Consider the following 18016-nt stretch of genomic DNA (forward strand, 5'->3'; position numbering starts at 1 on the left):
AAACAAGCCTTCATGTGTATCTCTGCTCTTAGACATCAGCCTCCATGTGTGCAGGTTCCTGTCCCTTCTTTGCTGTCCCCTGTCCCTCATGTCCCTCATTCTTCTCTTTGCTGTTTTTTTCACCCCTGCAGTTCTCTGATACCATTTTCAGAGAGGCTTAATAAGAATGCAAAGTAATAATAATAATAAATGCAGAAATCTTCCATATATAAAAAGGAGACCACAGCCACTGGTATTCAGAAGCTCCTTCTCATCCTGAATTAGAGTGGCCTCCCTTCAGCACTGCAGAAATGTTGGATAGAGGAAGTTGGAGCATGTTTTAGAAAATGAAGTATGCTTATAAAACAGTCTTCTGGCAGGTTTCAGATTTCTCTTATGTGGGCAAAAATAATGCCACTTTGAAACCATTAGGTAAATGCATTTCACATAGTCTCAGGGAGAATCAGGTCCTTGGATTCAGCTGCAGTTTCCTGCGGCTTTTCTGTGGCATTTTCCTGTTTTCTAGTATGTTCTCCACTGTTGTGTAAAGAACCTTTCAGCAGTGGAGGGAAGTCATACACAGCACTGTTAGATATGTCAGCTGATTAAGTGAAAAATGCCTACTGAGAGTGCCACAAGCTGTTATCTGTAACAGAGCAAGGGCATGATTTTAAAATTCAAATATGTTTTTAAGTGAGATCCCTTTTACAATTACCTTAACAAGGAACCCGAGCTTTTCAAGTGGAATTGGTCCTACTAATCATTGATAGGAAAAGAATTACTGAATGTGATCACTGAAAACAGGTAAATGTTGGGGAATGTTAATATCTAGTTGAAATTTGATGTTTCTAGATGATTATATCACAGAATTCTGGATGAGTTCTGTGGATTTCAGGACCGTGTGGGAAGGCAGTGGCTGTAGGAACCTCGGGCATCCATGGGGCTGCCTGTTCTGCCCTGAAGGGAACCCATCTGTGGGCAGCTCTTGAAGCCAACCCAGCCTGACGTCATGGAGAATTTTCTCTATTTCCTTTTGTGTGGTGATTTTTGTCCTACAGTTCGTTTCTTTGTCTCAGGAGAAAAGGGATTTCCATTGTCAGCTACTTGTTTGTTGTTGAGGCATGTCTTTTTACAAGCTCTTCATTCCCTCATGGTAGGTGGAGGCCTTATCATTGCTGAAATAATGAATATATTTGTTTTTCTCTACAGTTTAAATAAGTGATAATTTTGATACATGTATCTCGTGCATTTGCAGAGGCACATACATTTGAAATTAGATGTGGTGCCTTTTGGTTTGTGGCGTGGGGTGTGGTAGCAGTAGGAATATCCCAAATAAGAGAAGTTGTGGGAGGTGGTAGTTTTTGTGGAGGTTTTTTTGTGTGTGTGGCAGGCACTTGGGAGCAGAGCTCTGCCCTTCATTTCCCACACTTGGGGAAGTTGTAGAACATGTGAGCATCTTGCAGGTCTGTGCACTCAGTCTTTCTTTCAGTGTTGTTTTTATATCTTTATTAATTTATTTGTGTTTAAAGCCAAGTAAAAATTTTGGTCCTGTTCTCTGGCTTTTGCTGAAATTATGGAAAACACAAGTGAGCATCTCTCTAGGTTAGCCAGGAGTCTTAAAGCAGATTCCCCAGTCCTGGCGCCAGGCGGGGGTGGTTCTGAAGGGACCTTAAATAGTTTTTCCTCTTTGCTTTAAACATAAACTGGCTTTTCTCTAGCAGATATGGTGTTCATCTTTCCAGTTTTGTTCTCTTTCTGTTTTACCAGGCGTGTCTGGCAAAAGGCAAATCCTGGTCTCCTTTACTGAGTTGTTGGTGTCCTGCTTTGCTTTTGATGAAAGCTTGTTTTATAGATGGGCAGAAAGGCTGCAGAAAATATTTAGCACTATCAGTTTCCCTTCCTGTTTTCTCAATAAGTAGTTATCAGGAGGGGAAAAAAAAAAGGAGATTGGATTTTATTCTACTAGTAATAATAGTTTTATGGCTTTTGGGTGAGAGGGCTGCTTTGGTTCCTGTATCTGGGGACAATTCCTTTGTGCAGCTGGAAGGGTGGTGATGCCATGGTGCTGGTAGCGCTCTGATGACTCTGGAGGGTGTTTTGATCTTTAATTTACTGTCGTTACTGCAGCTCCCAGCAATAGTCCGTGCAGAAAGGCAGCTATTCCTGTGGAGCCAAAGAATTGCTGCCCCCTTGATTGGTATCAGCTCTGGATGGAGAGACATGGAAATGGCCTTTGCCAAGATGAGCAAAGCTGTGCTCCACTGAGTGGAGGTGGGGCAGAAAGCTGCTCTTGCATTCCAGAGTGGCTCTGGGCTCCTGCACGTGTGAATTGCACTCAGTGGTGCAGTCCTACTGAAAAACTCACGGGTTTGGTATAAAATCAAGACCAGAGCATGCACCACAAGGATGCTTGCCACAGCACCTGAGCTTACTCTGCACCTCTTCCAAAATTACAATCCTCTGTGTGCCATTATTCCTTTCCCTAGACAGAAAAGAAGAATAATTAAGACTTTTTTGTGTGTGCGTGCATTTCAGATTGTGCAGTGAATGTCCACAAGAACTGCAAGAGTTTGCTGACTGAATGCAGCAGCATCAGACCCAAGGTGGGCTTTAATGTTTGTTCTTTTATAATAACAAGGCTTGACGTGATAAGTTTAATTTATGTCAGTGGTTTATTTACATAGTACAGGATCTTGCCTTACGTCTTCGAGGCATTGAGTAGTTATTAACTTGTTATTATAGTAATTAATGACAGTGTGTGGAGGGAAATTAAAGTGAAACATTTTACTGCTATCCTGTAAATTCCTTAGCCTGTATCCCAGAACTGTGACTAACCCTAAGAGTCCTCAAACTTTTTGGGGAACATAATTGAATTATGTGGTGCCTTTGAAGGTTGTGCCATCTCAAAGCTGATGGGAGCGCATGAACGGTGGAGGGGAATTTGGTTGTTACAGTTGCATTTTATTTCTAAGCTGGAAAATGCAGAATAAGTGATTTCATTTGGGAACTGTGATGAATTTGGTCTTGCTATGCTGTTGATTTTTTTCTCTCTGTCACCATGGTGCCTGTGATTGCATGTAAGGTCACAGGTTGTTTCACATAGATGTCTATCTGTTGGGTTTTTTTGTTCTGGTATTGGTTTTGAAAATCATTTCCTCCTCCTTATAACTAATAATACTTGAGGGAGTTTTAGTTTGTTTTAACCTGCAAGTGCTGATGGTTTCAGAGACTGATAGCAGATTAGGGAGTACTGTGAGGGGGGAAAAGAGAGAGCAGAGCAGCTCAGAGCTGAGCAATTAGAGGTTAGAGGAAATGTGTTCAGCCATTGCTGATATAGAATGTAACTCTTCTGAGGGCAGAAATGTTCTTGTGGAGGTTTTGATACATAATTTTAAACATCTCGGGGCATTGTGAATTTTCCTTTTAAAATGAAAACTTCACTTGCTCTGATGCTTTCATTTCCACTCTTCACCACCACCCAAAACTTCATGCTTGAATCAGCCCTGACAGACCACTCCTGAAGAGAGCAGAGAGGGAGTGGTGGCACAAAATGGGGTGAGGAATTCAGTCAGAAATGGGAACCCCAAAGGGAAGCTGCCCAAAAGCCATTTGTTACAGACTGTATTATTTGATTTCTTTGCATCTTTGATAACTTGTATCTCAATGGTTTTTAATATCCTAATGTTGCGAGAAGGACAAAGTTTAGCAAAGATTACCAAAAATGCAGTTTGAAATGGACAGTCTGAATTTTGGTTGAAAGTGGCTGGATTAGTTTAATCAGTATTGCTGGGAAATAAACTACAGCAAAGTGAAGGCTATCAACATGGAGGGGTTGCTTTCATCTCATTAATTAATTATCATAGCTTTAATTCAGCTGTAGTGTCAGTTTTGGTTCTATTTCAGCCTGATTTATACTTTGTAGAATTTAATACAAAGTGTTAATGTCTCTATGTCATTCATCTGACACATGAAAAAATCAAAGCTGTTATTGTGTTAAATCTTTTATATTCTCAGTGAACATCTTCACTTACAGTTAATGCTATAGGATGGGAAAAATCTGATTTATTTTGGACTGAAAGTTTGGTCTGGATGTGTAAGAATATTGTATTTTTTTCCTATAGCAGAAAGATTTGCAGCACAGACCTTCTGGATCTCCACAAAGTTCGCCCCAGTGCATTTCCCCAGGTTTGTACTAAAGAATGATTTCTGTGCTCAAGGCTTATCTGTTCAATTGCATTTTTTTTCTTTAATATGTTTTAAAGGCCATACACGGTGTGTTATTGAAGTATAGAGAAGGTCTCTTTTAATAAGACGGTTTCATTTTTTTTTCTATTGGGAATGGCTTAGAGGCTCCTAGCAATCTCCTGTGTGTTTTTATCTTTTTATCTTTTTATTTTTCTTTATACCTTCTTGCTGTGTAACCTCAAAATATCATGGTGAAAAGGGATCAATAAGCTCGTTTTTCATTGATTGTCTATTCTCTGGCCTCTGAAAAGACTAGAACTGTGAACTTTGTTTTACATCAGATTTTCATAATTGTCTATTTAAAACTTGCCTGCAGCTAGTGGTTGCTAGAAATCTCTAAGACAAGCTAGCACTAATGGTCTAAACATAAATCTTTGTTGAAACAAAATGAGGAAAAAGAATCTGGGAGGAAAAAAAAAAACCAAGAAGAAAGAGCATCTGTACTGCAGCATAGGCTTTGAGATATCTTTTTGCTCCTGGAAAAGACCATCCCAGTCACAGGTGTATTAAATGGCATTTTAATTTTACAAGATGTTACAAGGTCTGCATTAATAGAGGAGGTGAGTGTCAAACACAGCTGACTTGGCTCTCTGAGCATCACTCTGGGTGTTTTCAGGTGCCATTTGCATTGCAAGGTGTCCTCTTCATTAAGTGATTCTTCCCAAGAGGCAGCGCGGGGGATAATTGTTGTAAGAGATAAGTGGCTGTTTGCATTACCCAGAATGGGTCTGTGCATTTAGGAGAAAGTGCAGAGGCTAAAATAGGAAGCGAGGGCTGATGAAAATGGGAGAAGTTGTCTGTAGGGCTGGTCTGTGTGAGGGGAGCAGCGATCGATGTGGGGCACAGCAGTGTGCAGACAGTGCTAATTGAACTCAGAAAATGGCTTGTGGGCTGTGCAGGCTCTGCTAGGCAGACAGTACTCATTTTCCTTTTCCTCATTTTCCTTAGACAAAAGCAGAAGCTGGAAATTAAAGGAACAGCTAATAGCCTGGGTATTGTATGTTGTTAGCCACAGCATAACCCTGCAGACTGCAGTGCCCAGCAAAAAACCCCAAAGATATTGTCTCAATGTAACAGAAAAATTCATTTTAAGAGAGGTATAAACTGTGTTGTGTGTCCCCATCCCTGTCCCCTTGTTTTGCCTCTGGAGATTATTAGGTCTGGCCTGTCCTTGTGTAACAGAACTTTTTGTTCCTGGCTTGTGGAGCACAGAAAGAGGACTTGATGGCAAATAATTTCAATACTTTCCCAAATGGAAACACAGGGACATTGGTTATTAAGCCTTTGTTTAAGAAATCTGACTGGACAAATCTTTCAGGTATTTAATTAGTCTCCTTTTGGGGCTGGAGGGGATGGAAAGGACTCAGTTTACCGTTTGTTGTAGACTGACAACGTACTGTGTGTGTAGGAGGTTTCAAACCCAAACTGGTTTTGGGAAAAGTATTTCCAGCAGGAAAAGATGTGGTGATATAATTCCTATTAAATGTCATTGATGAGACCTCTCCTGCAGCCCCAAAACAATTCTTCTGTCAATGAAGATGAAATGAGGGAGAAGCAGGTATAGAGCAGGGATATGAAAAAATGTGGAAAAACCTGTTTCATGACATGAACCACAAATACCTTGATTTAACTGTGCTTCAGTGACAAGGAAGAAGTGGGAGAGAGAATTACCAATGAAGGTACACTAAGGAGGGCAGGCTGAAAAAGGGGAACTTTTAGGGCTGGGTGGACACGAGTGTTTTTACTAGAAAAGTGATGCATAAGCCTTATCTGGGAACTGGAGACCCCCTTGAACTGCTGCAGCAGCAGCCCCTGGTCCTGGAGCAGCCTCCTGGACACGGGACTGGGAGAGGAGCTGGGTCTGTCCCTGCAGTGACAGAGCCCTGGCTTCAGGGATCTGTGAGATCCCACTCCCATGTCCTTAAAAGCTCTTTGAAAAAGGGCAGCCACAGACCTTGTGAAGGATCAATTCTAAAGATTGTCTGGCTGAGTCTTCGTCTTTGACTTCCCTGAAGTTCCTTTTTTAAAAGAATGTATTTTGTCTCCCGTTCCTTACCATTTATTACAGACATTAGTACTAAATAATTGTATCCATTTTTTATAAGTCTATTACAGGCTTCCACATATTGTGTAATAGTGATTAAAGTTTCAAATATCTTTCCAGTTCACAGTCTGTCTAGATTTAAAAAGCATTAAAAAGCTGCACTATTAAAATTAAATTTAGCTCAGGTATCTGTTATGTGCAGTGTGTGTGCATGCAGATATAAATTGCTGTGAGCAGTAAGCATTGCAAAGAACTTGTGGGGTTTTTTTCTGCGATCTCTGATTTTTCTTGTTTGCCATGAAATGTTCTGTGCCCTTATACGGTGGGGTGTGAATAATTGTGTGTAGGTTCTGGTGTTTTACTAAAGGAGAAGATACTTTGCAATTTCCACACTAAATGGGCACAGTAGGGACCAATTTCCTGCACTTCAGACCTGCTGATTTAGCCAATACAGTAAGTTAAGTGGCAGCTTTACATTTCTAGAAGGATCACAGGTAGTATAAAAACAGAGCATCTCTGGGGCCACTTTACTGTGCCAGGTCTGAGGGCAGCCAGTGGTGAGCATGGGGAATACAAATTCAAAAAGCAGCGGCAGAAGCAATGCGATTCCAGCTCACCCCGAGCTGTCTTTTTGTGGTTCCTTTTCAAGAAAATGGAATGAGAATGTTTTTTTGGACAACGAGCTCCTGACATCCAAGATCCTGTCAGTTCTCCGTCCGCATTCCGAGCGAGGGCTGAGAGCAGGCGAGCTGCAGTGCACGCCTCATTTTCTGAGCACCAATTCCATTTTTGCCTCTTTAGCCACTTCTCTGAAGGAGCAGCCCCGAAGTCTTCTCCTGGGAGCGGATGGCACCCCAGCACTGTCCCGGAACCTCGGGATGACTATCGCCCAAAGAGGACATTCCCAGCCTTCACTGAGCACTGCTGGAGCTGTTAATAAATTTGGGTGAGTAAAATGCTTCTCTTCTAATCCACTGGCTTCACGTGCCCCCCACCTCCCCAGTGTGAGAATAAAAGCAAGAACTCACCTTGTGTTTTCAAGCTCAAAGGAGTTTTATTGAGCTTTTAATTCTGAAAGTTTTTTCCCTGACCAATGCTTTTTTTTTTTTTTTGTCTTTAGTCCCTCTGTCCTGCGTCACAAAAGACATTGTGTAAAATAATGCAGTATTGGAGTGTTTCTGTCTAGATTATGGTTTTCATGGATGTATTTGTCTTGAGAGCTGCTGTGAAATTCAGTGATCTTGTCTGAGTTCAGCTATTCTAGGTTGGGCTGGTGCTGGCTGGTGTAGGAGGCAGCAGTGTTTTAAATTGCTGAATACCTTCATTAAAATAGCAGGCAAACTCAAGGCTATCTGCTGTTTTAAGTAGCTATTTACTTTTGATGTGCCCCAGTTATACTCCCTTCCCAGTGAAAGTGCCCTTTGTACTCTGAACTGGCTGTGGCTTGTCACCAGGTGATGTCCTTGTAAACTGTCATACCAGAAGTTACAAGCTTTGCTCATGCTGCTCTAATTAAACTGCAGTATTTCAGCGTTGGAGTTGCTAAATTAATTTAACTGCTTAAAGAGTGCAGTGATATCTTTTATTTATTTATTGCAAGATAATTGCACTACAGTTTAGGGAAGATGCTTGTTGAAGAAGTTGGATTTTTAAAATTTTATTTTAATTGTTCTGGTCTAATTTCTTTGGCCATTTAGGCTAATTTCAGGAGACATGGATGAAGGGGATTCAGGCTTTGTAAAATTTAAGCAGACTGCAGATGACGTTATCTCGCTTGCACCTTCAACAGCAGACTCCATTTTTCTGGAAGGTATGGAATTTCTGTGCTTTTCAGGATTGTTATGCAACTTCTCCCGTGGGTTTGAAAGCAGCACCGAGGTGTTTTTCCTCTTGTTGTTGTTACTGATGGTAAACAGGGATATGGTGAGAAATAGTTTAATAATAATTGAAATTGAATGTGCTTTTGGTCTAGATGCATATTCTGTGTCCCTCCGGAGTGAGATAGAAACAGATGCTCATGAGTTTGAGGCAGAGTCTTGGAGTGTTGCAGTGGAACAGCCTTATGCAAAAAGGCAAAGGAAAGACGTTATAAAAAGGCAAGATGTCATTTATGGTAAGAGTATTTGTTATTCTTAAAACTTTTTCTATTTCATAGCGCCACCGTTGTGACACAAAGCAGAAATCATTTTTGTTGGTTCCCATTTTGACTCATGCTTGAAAACTAAAACTGAGTGAAGGTTTTCGAGTCTGTTACCTGCATTAATGTGTGTAATTCCTTGTGTGAATGCCTTTAAGCATCCCTTGGGTTTCAGCAGGGCTCTGTAAGCAGCAAAGCCCAGCTGTACAATTAGGGAACAGCCCAACTGCCACTGGGAGATGTCCTTAAATAAGTAGGGTCAGTCACTGCTGGGTTGGGACATTAGCAAGGCAAATTTAAGAGCTTCACATGAGTGATGCAAAGACTGTAGTGGAGAAGATGCTTGTGGCTTTCAGAGCCTGCTCTTGTGTCTCCCTGCTCACTGCACAGCGTATAAATGACTTCTGATTTTATTTCTGTATTTTGCCTTGCCCAGAACTAATGCAGACTGAAATGCACCACGTTAGGACACTGAAAATAATGCTGAAGGTGTACTCCAAAGCCATGAGAGAGGAGCTGCAGTTCACAAATGCAGTCATCAACAAGCTCTTTCCCTGTGTGGATGAGCTGCTGGAGATGCACGGGCAATTCCTGCTCCAGCTGAAGGAGAGACGAAAGGAATCCTTGGAAGAAGGCAGTGACCGAAATTATATCATCCAGAACATTGGAGACCTCTTGGTCAAACAGGTGTGAATTAAATCCTACCAATGATGTTTGCACTGTAAAGCTTCCTAAAAAGCTACCTGTGAGGGTAAAGTTGTGTGATGCAAAGCTTGATTTCATCCTGGGTTTATGGTGCTCTTCCCAGTTAATGTGGGAGCATGACTCCCAGGAATATATCAGTCACAAATAACATGAAATGGTCATCAAATGTTCTTTGGGCATGCACATATATACCTTGTGGGATATGTGACTTGTTTGGTTTATTTTTCATCTATTCCAAGAGTAAAGTAACATATTCCTAGTGTCCATTCCAGACTTGGCTATCCTTCAGATAAAGCCAAACTTCTTCATTCTGATCTTTTAAAAATACAGTCAGGATCCTTTGAACTCATGGCAGCTTTAGCACCATTCTGGCATGGAGTGGATGCAACAATTTCTATCATATATCATGACCATTTTTTTTTGCACTTCAACTTTTACAGTTCACAGACTTTTTAAGTGCAGAGGTCCAGAAATCATTTTAAAAATTCTCATAATTACAACCATAATTTAATATTTGGTTATCTTTTGGTATTCCAAGCCCTCACATGTCACACTGCATATATGTCTCATTTCTGGTACAGAAGAAATTGAAATACAGGAGAAATGTTTTAGAAACCATGTTAGACCTGGAGTTTATAGTGGATGTAGGTTTACTCTGAATGATTCATCTCTTTCATTCTTTTATTTCCAATTAGTTTTCAGGTGAAAATGGGGAGAGAATGAAAGAAAAATATGGTGTGTTCTGTTGTGGACACAATGAAGCTGTTAGCCATTACAAAGACCTGCTCCAAAGCAATAAGAAGTTCCAAAACTTAATAAAGGTAAACAGTAACCAGAAGTCTCCTATTCTGACTATGCAAAATATACTTCACTGCTTTGAGCTTTGTTTTGTACTTGAACATCCCTCAAATGTGAATGAGCAGGGTTAAAGGCATATTCTCATTATTTAGTGGGTTGTGAGCTTCTTGTATTTTAGATCTTTTGAGCTACTTGGAGCCAAAACCACAATTAGGAAGTGTTACATTTGAGGCAGGCTCTTGAGAGCACCCAGGACTGGGGAATAGAGTATTTGTTCAGTTCAGGGCTCTGTCCTGCTGTGTGGCCATCAGGATAAATTGGTTTGTTAATAAATTAAATCAATGATGAATGCTGTTGATGAGCTGCTGTAGAAAAAGCATGGACTCTAAGTCAGGTTTTGCTCACGCCATCATCTTTCCAAAGCCAGAAGATTGGCTCCAGGGTGGTTTGCTGCACACTCTAACGTGCAGTTAATAGGAAGGGCTGAAGAGACACAGCCCAAGTGGAAGCTGTAACCTGAATCTCAGGTGGCTTTGCAGAGGCCTAAATATTCTCATTTTCCAGTCACCAGTAAGTGATACCCTGTGAACTTTCCAGCTTAGCTCTGTACTTACAGCTTGTCTTAGCCAGGCGCCTTTAAAGTGAGAGCCCTTCACTTCCAAGGAGCTAAATGAGTGAGCAGGGTTTAAAAACATGCAGCTTCAGTCCTTGTGGAGAAAGATCTTGGTACTGTGTTCTCCAGCTGCCAGGTGTGTGCTGTACCTGCAGTCAGATGAGCTGGTGCTTTACAGTCCTCCCTTTCTAAACAGGAATGTGTTTCTGTAGGTCAGGCTATTGGGGAGCATACAGTGGTAAAATAAACACTTAATTCCTTCATCAGTGATCTAATTTGACTGGTGGGTGGTTGAGTCTGGTTTTAAAACCACTGAACTTTTCTATGTATTTAAGGTTTGGCCCTGTTATAAAGTGTGATCAGTTAGCAACAGGCAGTCAGACAGTTCAGATCTGGAAGTTTCCCTAATTGACTCCACATTTAGTTAACAGTAGTTGAAAACAGTACCTAAGATACTTTCCAGTAATAAAGGCAATTTTTTGAATGCTATCAGGAGTTTTGCTTTAGTAGAAGAGTGCAGCTAATTTCATGGCGCTGTGTCTAATGTGCAGAAGTGTTTTGGGGCAGAAGGCATGTGAGTGGAGAGGGAGTTGGAAGAGCACCCCGCACAGTGGGTGTGACGAGTTTCTCTTGTTTTCTAGAAAATTGGGAACTGTTCCATCGTGAGGAGGTTGGGTGTTCAGGAGTGCATCCTCCTGGTCACCCAGCGCATCACCAAGTACCCCGTCCTGGTGGAGCGGATCATTCAGAACACAGAAGGTGGGATGGTTCCTGGCAGCCTCACAGTTGTCTGTTGGTCCTTTTTCTGCCATGTTTTGCATGTTTTCACCTCAGACAGGCTGTTACCTGCTTGCTCACTTCTCTGTTGGCTGATGATGCCAGATCAGTCTCACCTCAGAGGGTCAAGAGAATCACAGAATGGTTTGGGTTGGAAGGGATCTTGAAGTTCATCTCATTCTACCCCCTGCACAGTGGGGAATTTCTTCCCAGTATCCCATCTAACCCTGCCCTTCTTCAGCTTAAAGCCAATCCCCCTTGTCCTGTCACTCCAGGCCCTTGTTAAAGACTCTCTCTCCATCTTTCCTGTAGGCTACCTTCAGGCCACACTTAGATCACTCTGAAATTTCTCTTCTCCAGGCTGAACAATCCCAATTCTCCCAGCCTCTCCTCAGAGGAGATGAGAAGCATTTAAAGTCTGCAGCCACAAACCCATAGTAGTTAAACCTGTTAGTTCAGCTTTTCAGAGCTTTGGGTTATTATATTTTATTTCAAAATAAATAAAAATTTTCATACAATAAAATAAAATTTTATAGTAAAATAAAAATAACATTTTAAATAATAAAACAAAAATAAAATTTTAAATAATAATTTTTTTTTTCTTAGAAAATACTGTTAGGTGTCCAGTATGCTAAAATACACTTGGATGGCTCGTGTCTTGTATTCCAGAGTTGAAAATGTGGCTGACTGCTTCTCTTTTCCCTTAGCTGGAACTAGAGATTACGAAGAGCTGACCCAGGCCCTTGGTTTCATTAAGGACACCATCACCCATGTAGATGCCATGGTAAACGAGTGCGAGAAGGGGCAGCGACTCAAGGAGATCATGCACAAAATGGAGCTGAAATCATCTGGGAAATGCAAGAATGGGCTTTTGTTCAGGAAGGATGACATGGGCCAGAGGCGGCTCCTCCTGGATGGGATGCTGTACTGGAAAGCTGCATCAGGGCGGCTCAAAGGTACAGCACCAGCAAGGGCAAAAACACAACTGGGAAACAAGATTTATGTTGGGGTTTTTTTTTAGTAACTGTTTATTACTGATCGATTGGGTATAAAATAAGATGACAATAACCTGCTTGTTTAATAGGATATTGGAGGAAATAGCACTTGTTCTATTCTTGGCTTGTCCAATAAGCATCTCTGTAATGGTGCATGATAAGTTCCTTATGTTGCTTGCTTATTATCTTGCTGGTCTGCTTCCCAATTCAAGAGGGAAGTCTTCAGATGGATGACAAAGCTTTGAGTCATCCTGACTTAGTCTCCTGTGGAAAGGCATTATCTTGTGCGAGCTCTGCTTCACACTTTGCAAAACCTGTGTCATGTCAGCCGCGTGACACTTCATTCTGCATTTGCCAGAAAATCAAAGCAGTGGCCATCAGGGAATATTTGAGCAGCTTCATTGCTCAAGTGTTCAAGGAGAAGCTTCAGTGGCACAGAAAGTGAAGCCAGGAGTAGGTGGGCCCTGAGAGGCTGCAGTTCCAGAAGAATCTGCTGGTGAGAGAGATGTGTTCCCTCTGGAGTGCTGGAGTCCATGTGTAGGATTTGTGTGTGGGTGTGAAGCTTTAAATGGGCTCTGTTTAAATCAGCTGGTGCTGCGTGGTGCAGCCTGGCTGGGCCAGCCCAAGCGGAAGGCAGTAACAGCATGCTATTCCCTGGCCTGCAGGAAATATAAGTTAAGTGATTTTTGAGTCTGGACTGGTCTTTCTGCTTTGAAATACCACTTTCTTTCCCTTTTTTGTCTCTCTTGTTACTGTAGATATTCTGGCAGTCCTGCTCACTGATGTACTGTTGCTCTTACAAGAAAAGGACCAAAAATACACGTTTGCATCCGTGGTAGGTATTGTTCTCTTTATTTAATACATGCACTTAGAGGACTTTATGAAAGTGACAGTAACTACAGAAGAAACACAATTAGGGATGTTAGATACTTGTTATAGGAGGTTCAGGAAGAAAATTAAGTGAATAAACCAGCCAGGTATTATGGAATCACTTTTTCTGAAGCAGTTCAGGTACTTGTTGAATCCTTTCCCCACTCTCCCAGTGCAAATCAGTATTTCCTTGCATTGGCCAGTTGCAGCTGCCACATCTCCCATGGTTTTCACTGGTCCTCTTCTTGTGCTCTGAATTTCCCTTTCAGTGAACTTTGTTAGGCTGAGATTTTGTACACAATGCCGTGGACATTGCACGTGCTAGAACTGTGCTTTGAAAAACTTGCAGATAAATCCTGCTTCTGTTCAGTGTGCAGGGAAAGAATCTGCCATCTCAGTTGAGGACATGGTCACTGTGGTCTTCGTGCCCTGAGACTTACTAGGAGCAGAGAACTTTCCTGAAATACATGGAATAAGCACTAAATGCAGATGCTGCAGATTACTGCAGCACTCCAGAATATTCAGTGAATTCACTTGCTTTTCTAGGGTGTTTCCACAGGTGTCCTCAGAGAAGTTATTTGTACATTTTGTCCTGATCTAGTTCACTGATGGCTGTTGTAGAACCTGTAACAGAGAAATTCTTTTATGTAATTGTTTTCTTGGATGTATTTTTTTTTCAAGACATTAACATTAGAGCTGAATTCTAATGGCAAAAGCTATTTTGGTGACCTCAGGGCTGTACAAACAACTGCTTTTCAATTACCCTTCTCCTAATGCACAGAACAGGGTGCTGTGTGGTGGATTTTTTTTTCCCTCTGGAAACGTGCTCTACACTTAGAGTCTGACCATTTTTTTTGCATCTCTGTATGTATACAGTTCATTTGAAATTTAATATCAGTTCTCCATAAATAAATCAAGTGAGGGAGCAAATGGATCCGCTCAGTGATTCTGTTTTTCCAGTGACCTCTGTTTGTGGCTGGAATTGCAGTACAGCTGCTCAGAGAAGCTGGCAGAAGCTGGTGTTCCTGGTGTTTGCTTCACACTTCAGTTCTCTTAGCATGCCTCTAGATTATTCTGTGAAGGTTCAGCAGTCACAAAGAGCTGCTTTGTCCTGGGAAGGAACTTTCTAGGCTGCATATGTTGGAGCTATGCTGTAGGAAGCCCAGACAGGTTTTTAGTAACTAATATCCCTCCTGGAAATGTGTTTTCACTGCGAAGGCTGACAGCTAATCCAGTTAATCCTCATTATACAATACACTACCTGTCACCTGGGATCATTTTTATCAGGGCCTGATGCCCTCCAACACCTCTGTTTTATTTCTTTTGTAGCCAACTTAAAATCTCTAACACTTCCTCCTGTTCTCTCCTTTCACTTCACAATGTGCCACTAAGGTTTTTGTTTTCTTTTTCAAATTTTGGGGTTGCCTCTTTTTGAGCAAAATTTTTTGAGCCTGTTCTTGACTCCTGGGGCTCAGTGGGAATCTTTACATTGACACAGGCTTTGATGTTCAAGCAGGTATCAAGAGCTCTTGTTTCTGACATGCATGTTATGCATTCCGTGTTTTCATTGCTCAAATGACAACATCAGAAGTGTCATGTCAAAAGGTCAGAGTTATTTCATGATGTCACAGCTCCTGGTGGCTCTGGATAAACAGGAAGGGGAGCAGCTAGGAATCACAATTCCTAAAGAACACATCTAATGCACTGTATTTTATTTTACAGGACTCTAAGCCACCAGTTATCTCACTGCAAAAATTGATTGTGAGAGAGGTTGCTAATGAGGAAAAGGCAATGTTCTTAATTAGTGCTTCCTTAAAAGGACCAGAAATGTATGAAATTCACACCAGCTCCAAAGAGGAGAGGAATTCCTGGATGGCACACATCCGCAGGGCTGTGGAGAGGTAAGGGACAGGGAAAAGCAGGAGCCTGATTTCTTGCTTGTCTTCTACTCACAGGAGTAAATTTATCTTTAAAATCTATTTGACTCTCCACAAACTTTCTTTGTAATACTTCAGTGTGCAATTCTGTTTGTGTTCATTGGGAAAAAAACACTGATAAAGATGAAATAAAAACTAGTCAAAGACTTTATCTTGCTTTTATTTAAAAAAAAAAAAGGCTCACTGATGTCAAATGCAACAGGGCTTTGGAAAAGAGAGGAAGATTGACAACCAGGATAAACCACAACTGAGGCAAAAGCTTGAAGTTGAATCCTGAGATGGTTTTAAATTATCTCAGGTGCAAATCAAACATAAATCTGTCTTTCCCTTTGGACAGCTGTCCTGATGAGGAAGGAGGTACATTTAATGAACCTGAAGCAGAGAGGAGGCTGGCTGAAGCAAGAGCTGCAAAGTTAAGAGATTTTCAAGGTAATGACTTACTTATATATTCTACAAGCTGCTTCTCAGCATTATTTGTGATTTATGGCTGCCTAATTCTTTATCAAGATCAAGTTTCTCCTTCATATGTCTTTCAAGGTGGTGTAAGATTCTGTAGAAATAGTGGCTAAAGAAGTCTAATAAGCTTTGTCTGCTCCATAAGTTTTCTCCTTAACTGTTAATTATATCTCTGTGTTTGATGCTCTGGCCATAAAATCAAAGATAATCTCCCACATTGAACACGGTCCTGTGACAGTGACAGGGAAGGCAGGACTGAATTTGTTTCTTCCTTCAGAGCGTTTGAACATGAAAGATGACCTGATTCTGCAAAGTCTCACTGAGAAGCAACAGATTTATCTGGAAATGTCTGAGGTGAATGGCTTTGAAGACCATTCCCAAGGATCCCGAGCCCGGCTGCTTCTTCGGGGGGATATCTCAGAGAATCTGCAAGGAGAGGCAATTCTGAAGTCTGCAGTGACTGAAGGTGAATGGAATGTGGGAATGTGTGGGCATTCACTCAGGTGCTGGGGTGGGGATAAGCACCCAGGATCTAAGTACAGGCCCTGAAAATCATCCTGTAATAACATAATGCTTTTATGTAACACGGTTTGGACTTCCTCATTCTCAGAACCAGTCTGCAAGGAAAGGTGAAGTGCATTTCTGGGTTTAGGTAGAAGACCTGCACAGCTTGGATTGTTTTATTTTTAAGGATCAACCAGCGGAATCTTAGGACGAGTCTGTTCAGAAAGGGTAACAGTGCTCTAGTAACACACAGTCCTGAAATGTAATATTATAGGAGGGCTATCTGTTAAAAACAGCCTGTCTAAAGATAGTATGTTTAGAAAGAAAATAAGCCCAAACAGAGTTTCTATTTAAAGGATAAAAAAAAAAAGAAAAAACAAACACTTGAGGCCTGATAACCTTAACTTGCAATTAAGGAAGAGCTGAAAAAAAAAAAGAAAAAACAAACATTCAAGGCCTGATAATCTTAACTTGCAATTAAGGAAGAGCTCATGTTCATATGAAGAGCCTGTCATGCAGAGCTACTCACAAAGGAAAATTCATCTGTACTGGAGGACATCTCAGATTGCCTGCACTTACAGTGGACTCATTAGCATGATAACTTGTATTGCTGCATAGACATGGCTGTTTACATGACATGTTCTCCTCTTCCCCAGCTGAAAATCTCCAGGACTTTATCTTCACTCACTTTGGCAGTGCATCCTGTCAGCCTGAGGAGGGCTCAGGACACCCCCGGAGAGCAGAGACCTTTGGAGGATATGACAGTAGTCCCTCAATTTCAAGTAAAAGTAAGAAAGGGAACACTCAGAATTTTTTCTGATCTTTTTACTGTGATTACTGTACAGAGAATAAGAACAAGGAATTGAGGCTCTCATACAAGGAAGCTTCACCAGGCTCTGAAAAGGAAGATCAGAGCAAATCTCCAGCATGCTGGATCCTTTGCTCCTGATACCAACACTAGAGAGCAGAGTAGGGCTCTCAGTGTTATGCTAAGGGCATTACTGCAACCCATTCTTTATAATTACCACAATTCCACGCAGAACTTTAATTTTGTTCAAAAAACATAAGCCTGGCCTGAAAACCTAGAAAATTTGAGTTCAGCTGTCTGCTTTCATTGTGTCATGAGCACCTTTTTCCACTTTGTATCTGCACAGTCACTAGAGGTTTGCTGAATCCTTAGATAGTATAAATTGTTCTTTTGACACAGATGATTTATCAGTTAATTAATGAAATAAGAGGAAAGACCAGATACTATTTATCTTCATTTTTGCTTCATGCATTAATTGAAAAAGTGGATGGCCCTTATTTCACTGGTTGTTAATCTCTAGAACATTTTCTGATGTCTCTGAAAGGCTCCATACAGCTGTCATGTACTTTTTTACAAGAGGGGGTGCATCTCCCCTTACCTCCTTCCACACTCACAGTGGTGCTGCACTGACTGCAATATTCCTGCTGACCAGTATTCCATGTCGTGAACTTGCAATTCTGGGAGCTGATTATTTTCATGCAGACATTGTGGTTGCTTCACTTAAAATAGTGTAACGTAATTTGAACTTACCCTCCCTATTTATCTTAACCCGGTCTTCTCAAGTTTTTACACTTTTCTGAGCAGCCCTGTGTGTCACTGTTGCCTGATCTTCCACTTGGGATCAGCATGGAGAAGCCATGCAGTTGCATTTAGGTTCAAAGTCACCATGTTTTTCTGCTTGTTCTGGCACTCACTGAGTTATCCCAGGCCATGCGCTGGTGTGAGCTCCTCATACTCCTCTCCTCTTTCAGGTGGCAGGAAGAACAGTGGTGGTGACCAGAGGCACTGGGACTGGAGAGGCCCTGCACTGAGTTCAAATGTGCAACTCCATGACCCCTCTTCTGATGCAGAAGAAGGATCTCAAACTGTATGTTGAGCTTATGAGGGATTTAAATGCTTTTCCTTGTGTTTCTCATCGTGACAGTGGT

General features: G+C 41.4%; 1 protein-coding gene across 6 annotated transcripts in view; it reads left to right on the forward strand.

Moving 5' to 3' along the window:
- Positions 1–18016, forward strand: part of ARHGEF18 (Rho/Rac guanine nucleotide exchange factor 18) — a 51129-nt gene that overhangs the window by 23250 nt on the left and 9863 nt on the right. For 4 of the 6 annotated variants that reach the window (XM_038163806.1, XM_038163805.1, XM_038163803.1 and 1 more), the window contains 15 exons: positions 2515–2582; positions 4101–4164; positions 7070–7214; positions 7966–8078; positions 8241–8381; positions 8842–9092; positions 9806–9931; positions 11163–11280; positions 12006–12254; positions 13052–13128; positions 14886–15064; positions 15438–15529; positions 15834–16022; positions 16717–16848; positions 17840–17955. In XM_038163806.1, the coding sequence (XP_038019734.1) occupies positions 2515–2582; positions 4101–4164; positions 7070–7214; positions 7966–8078; positions 8241–8381; positions 8842–9092; positions 9806–9931; positions 11163–11280; positions 12006–12254; positions 13052–13128; positions 14886–15064; positions 15438–15529; positions 15834–16022; positions 16717–16848; positions 17840–17955 (2060 nt within the window). The remainder of the gene's footprint in view (positions 1–2514; positions 2583–4100; positions 4165–7069; positions 7215–7965; positions 8079–8240; positions 8382–8841; positions 9093–9805; positions 9932–11162; positions 11281–12005; positions 12255–13051; positions 13129–14885; positions 15065–15437; positions 15530–15833; positions 16023–16716; positions 16849–17839; positions 17956–18016) is intronic. The other 2 variants (XM_038163804.1, XM_038163808.1) reach the window with 1 other exon arrangement.

This window comes from Motacilla alba, chromosome 28 (genome assembly GCF_015832195.1).
Source record: "Motacilla alba alba isolate MOTALB_02 chromosome 28, Motacilla_alba_V1.0_pri, whole genome shotgun sequence".
NCBI lineage: Eukaryota > Metazoa > Chordata > Aves > Passeriformes > Motacillidae > Motacilla > Motacilla alba.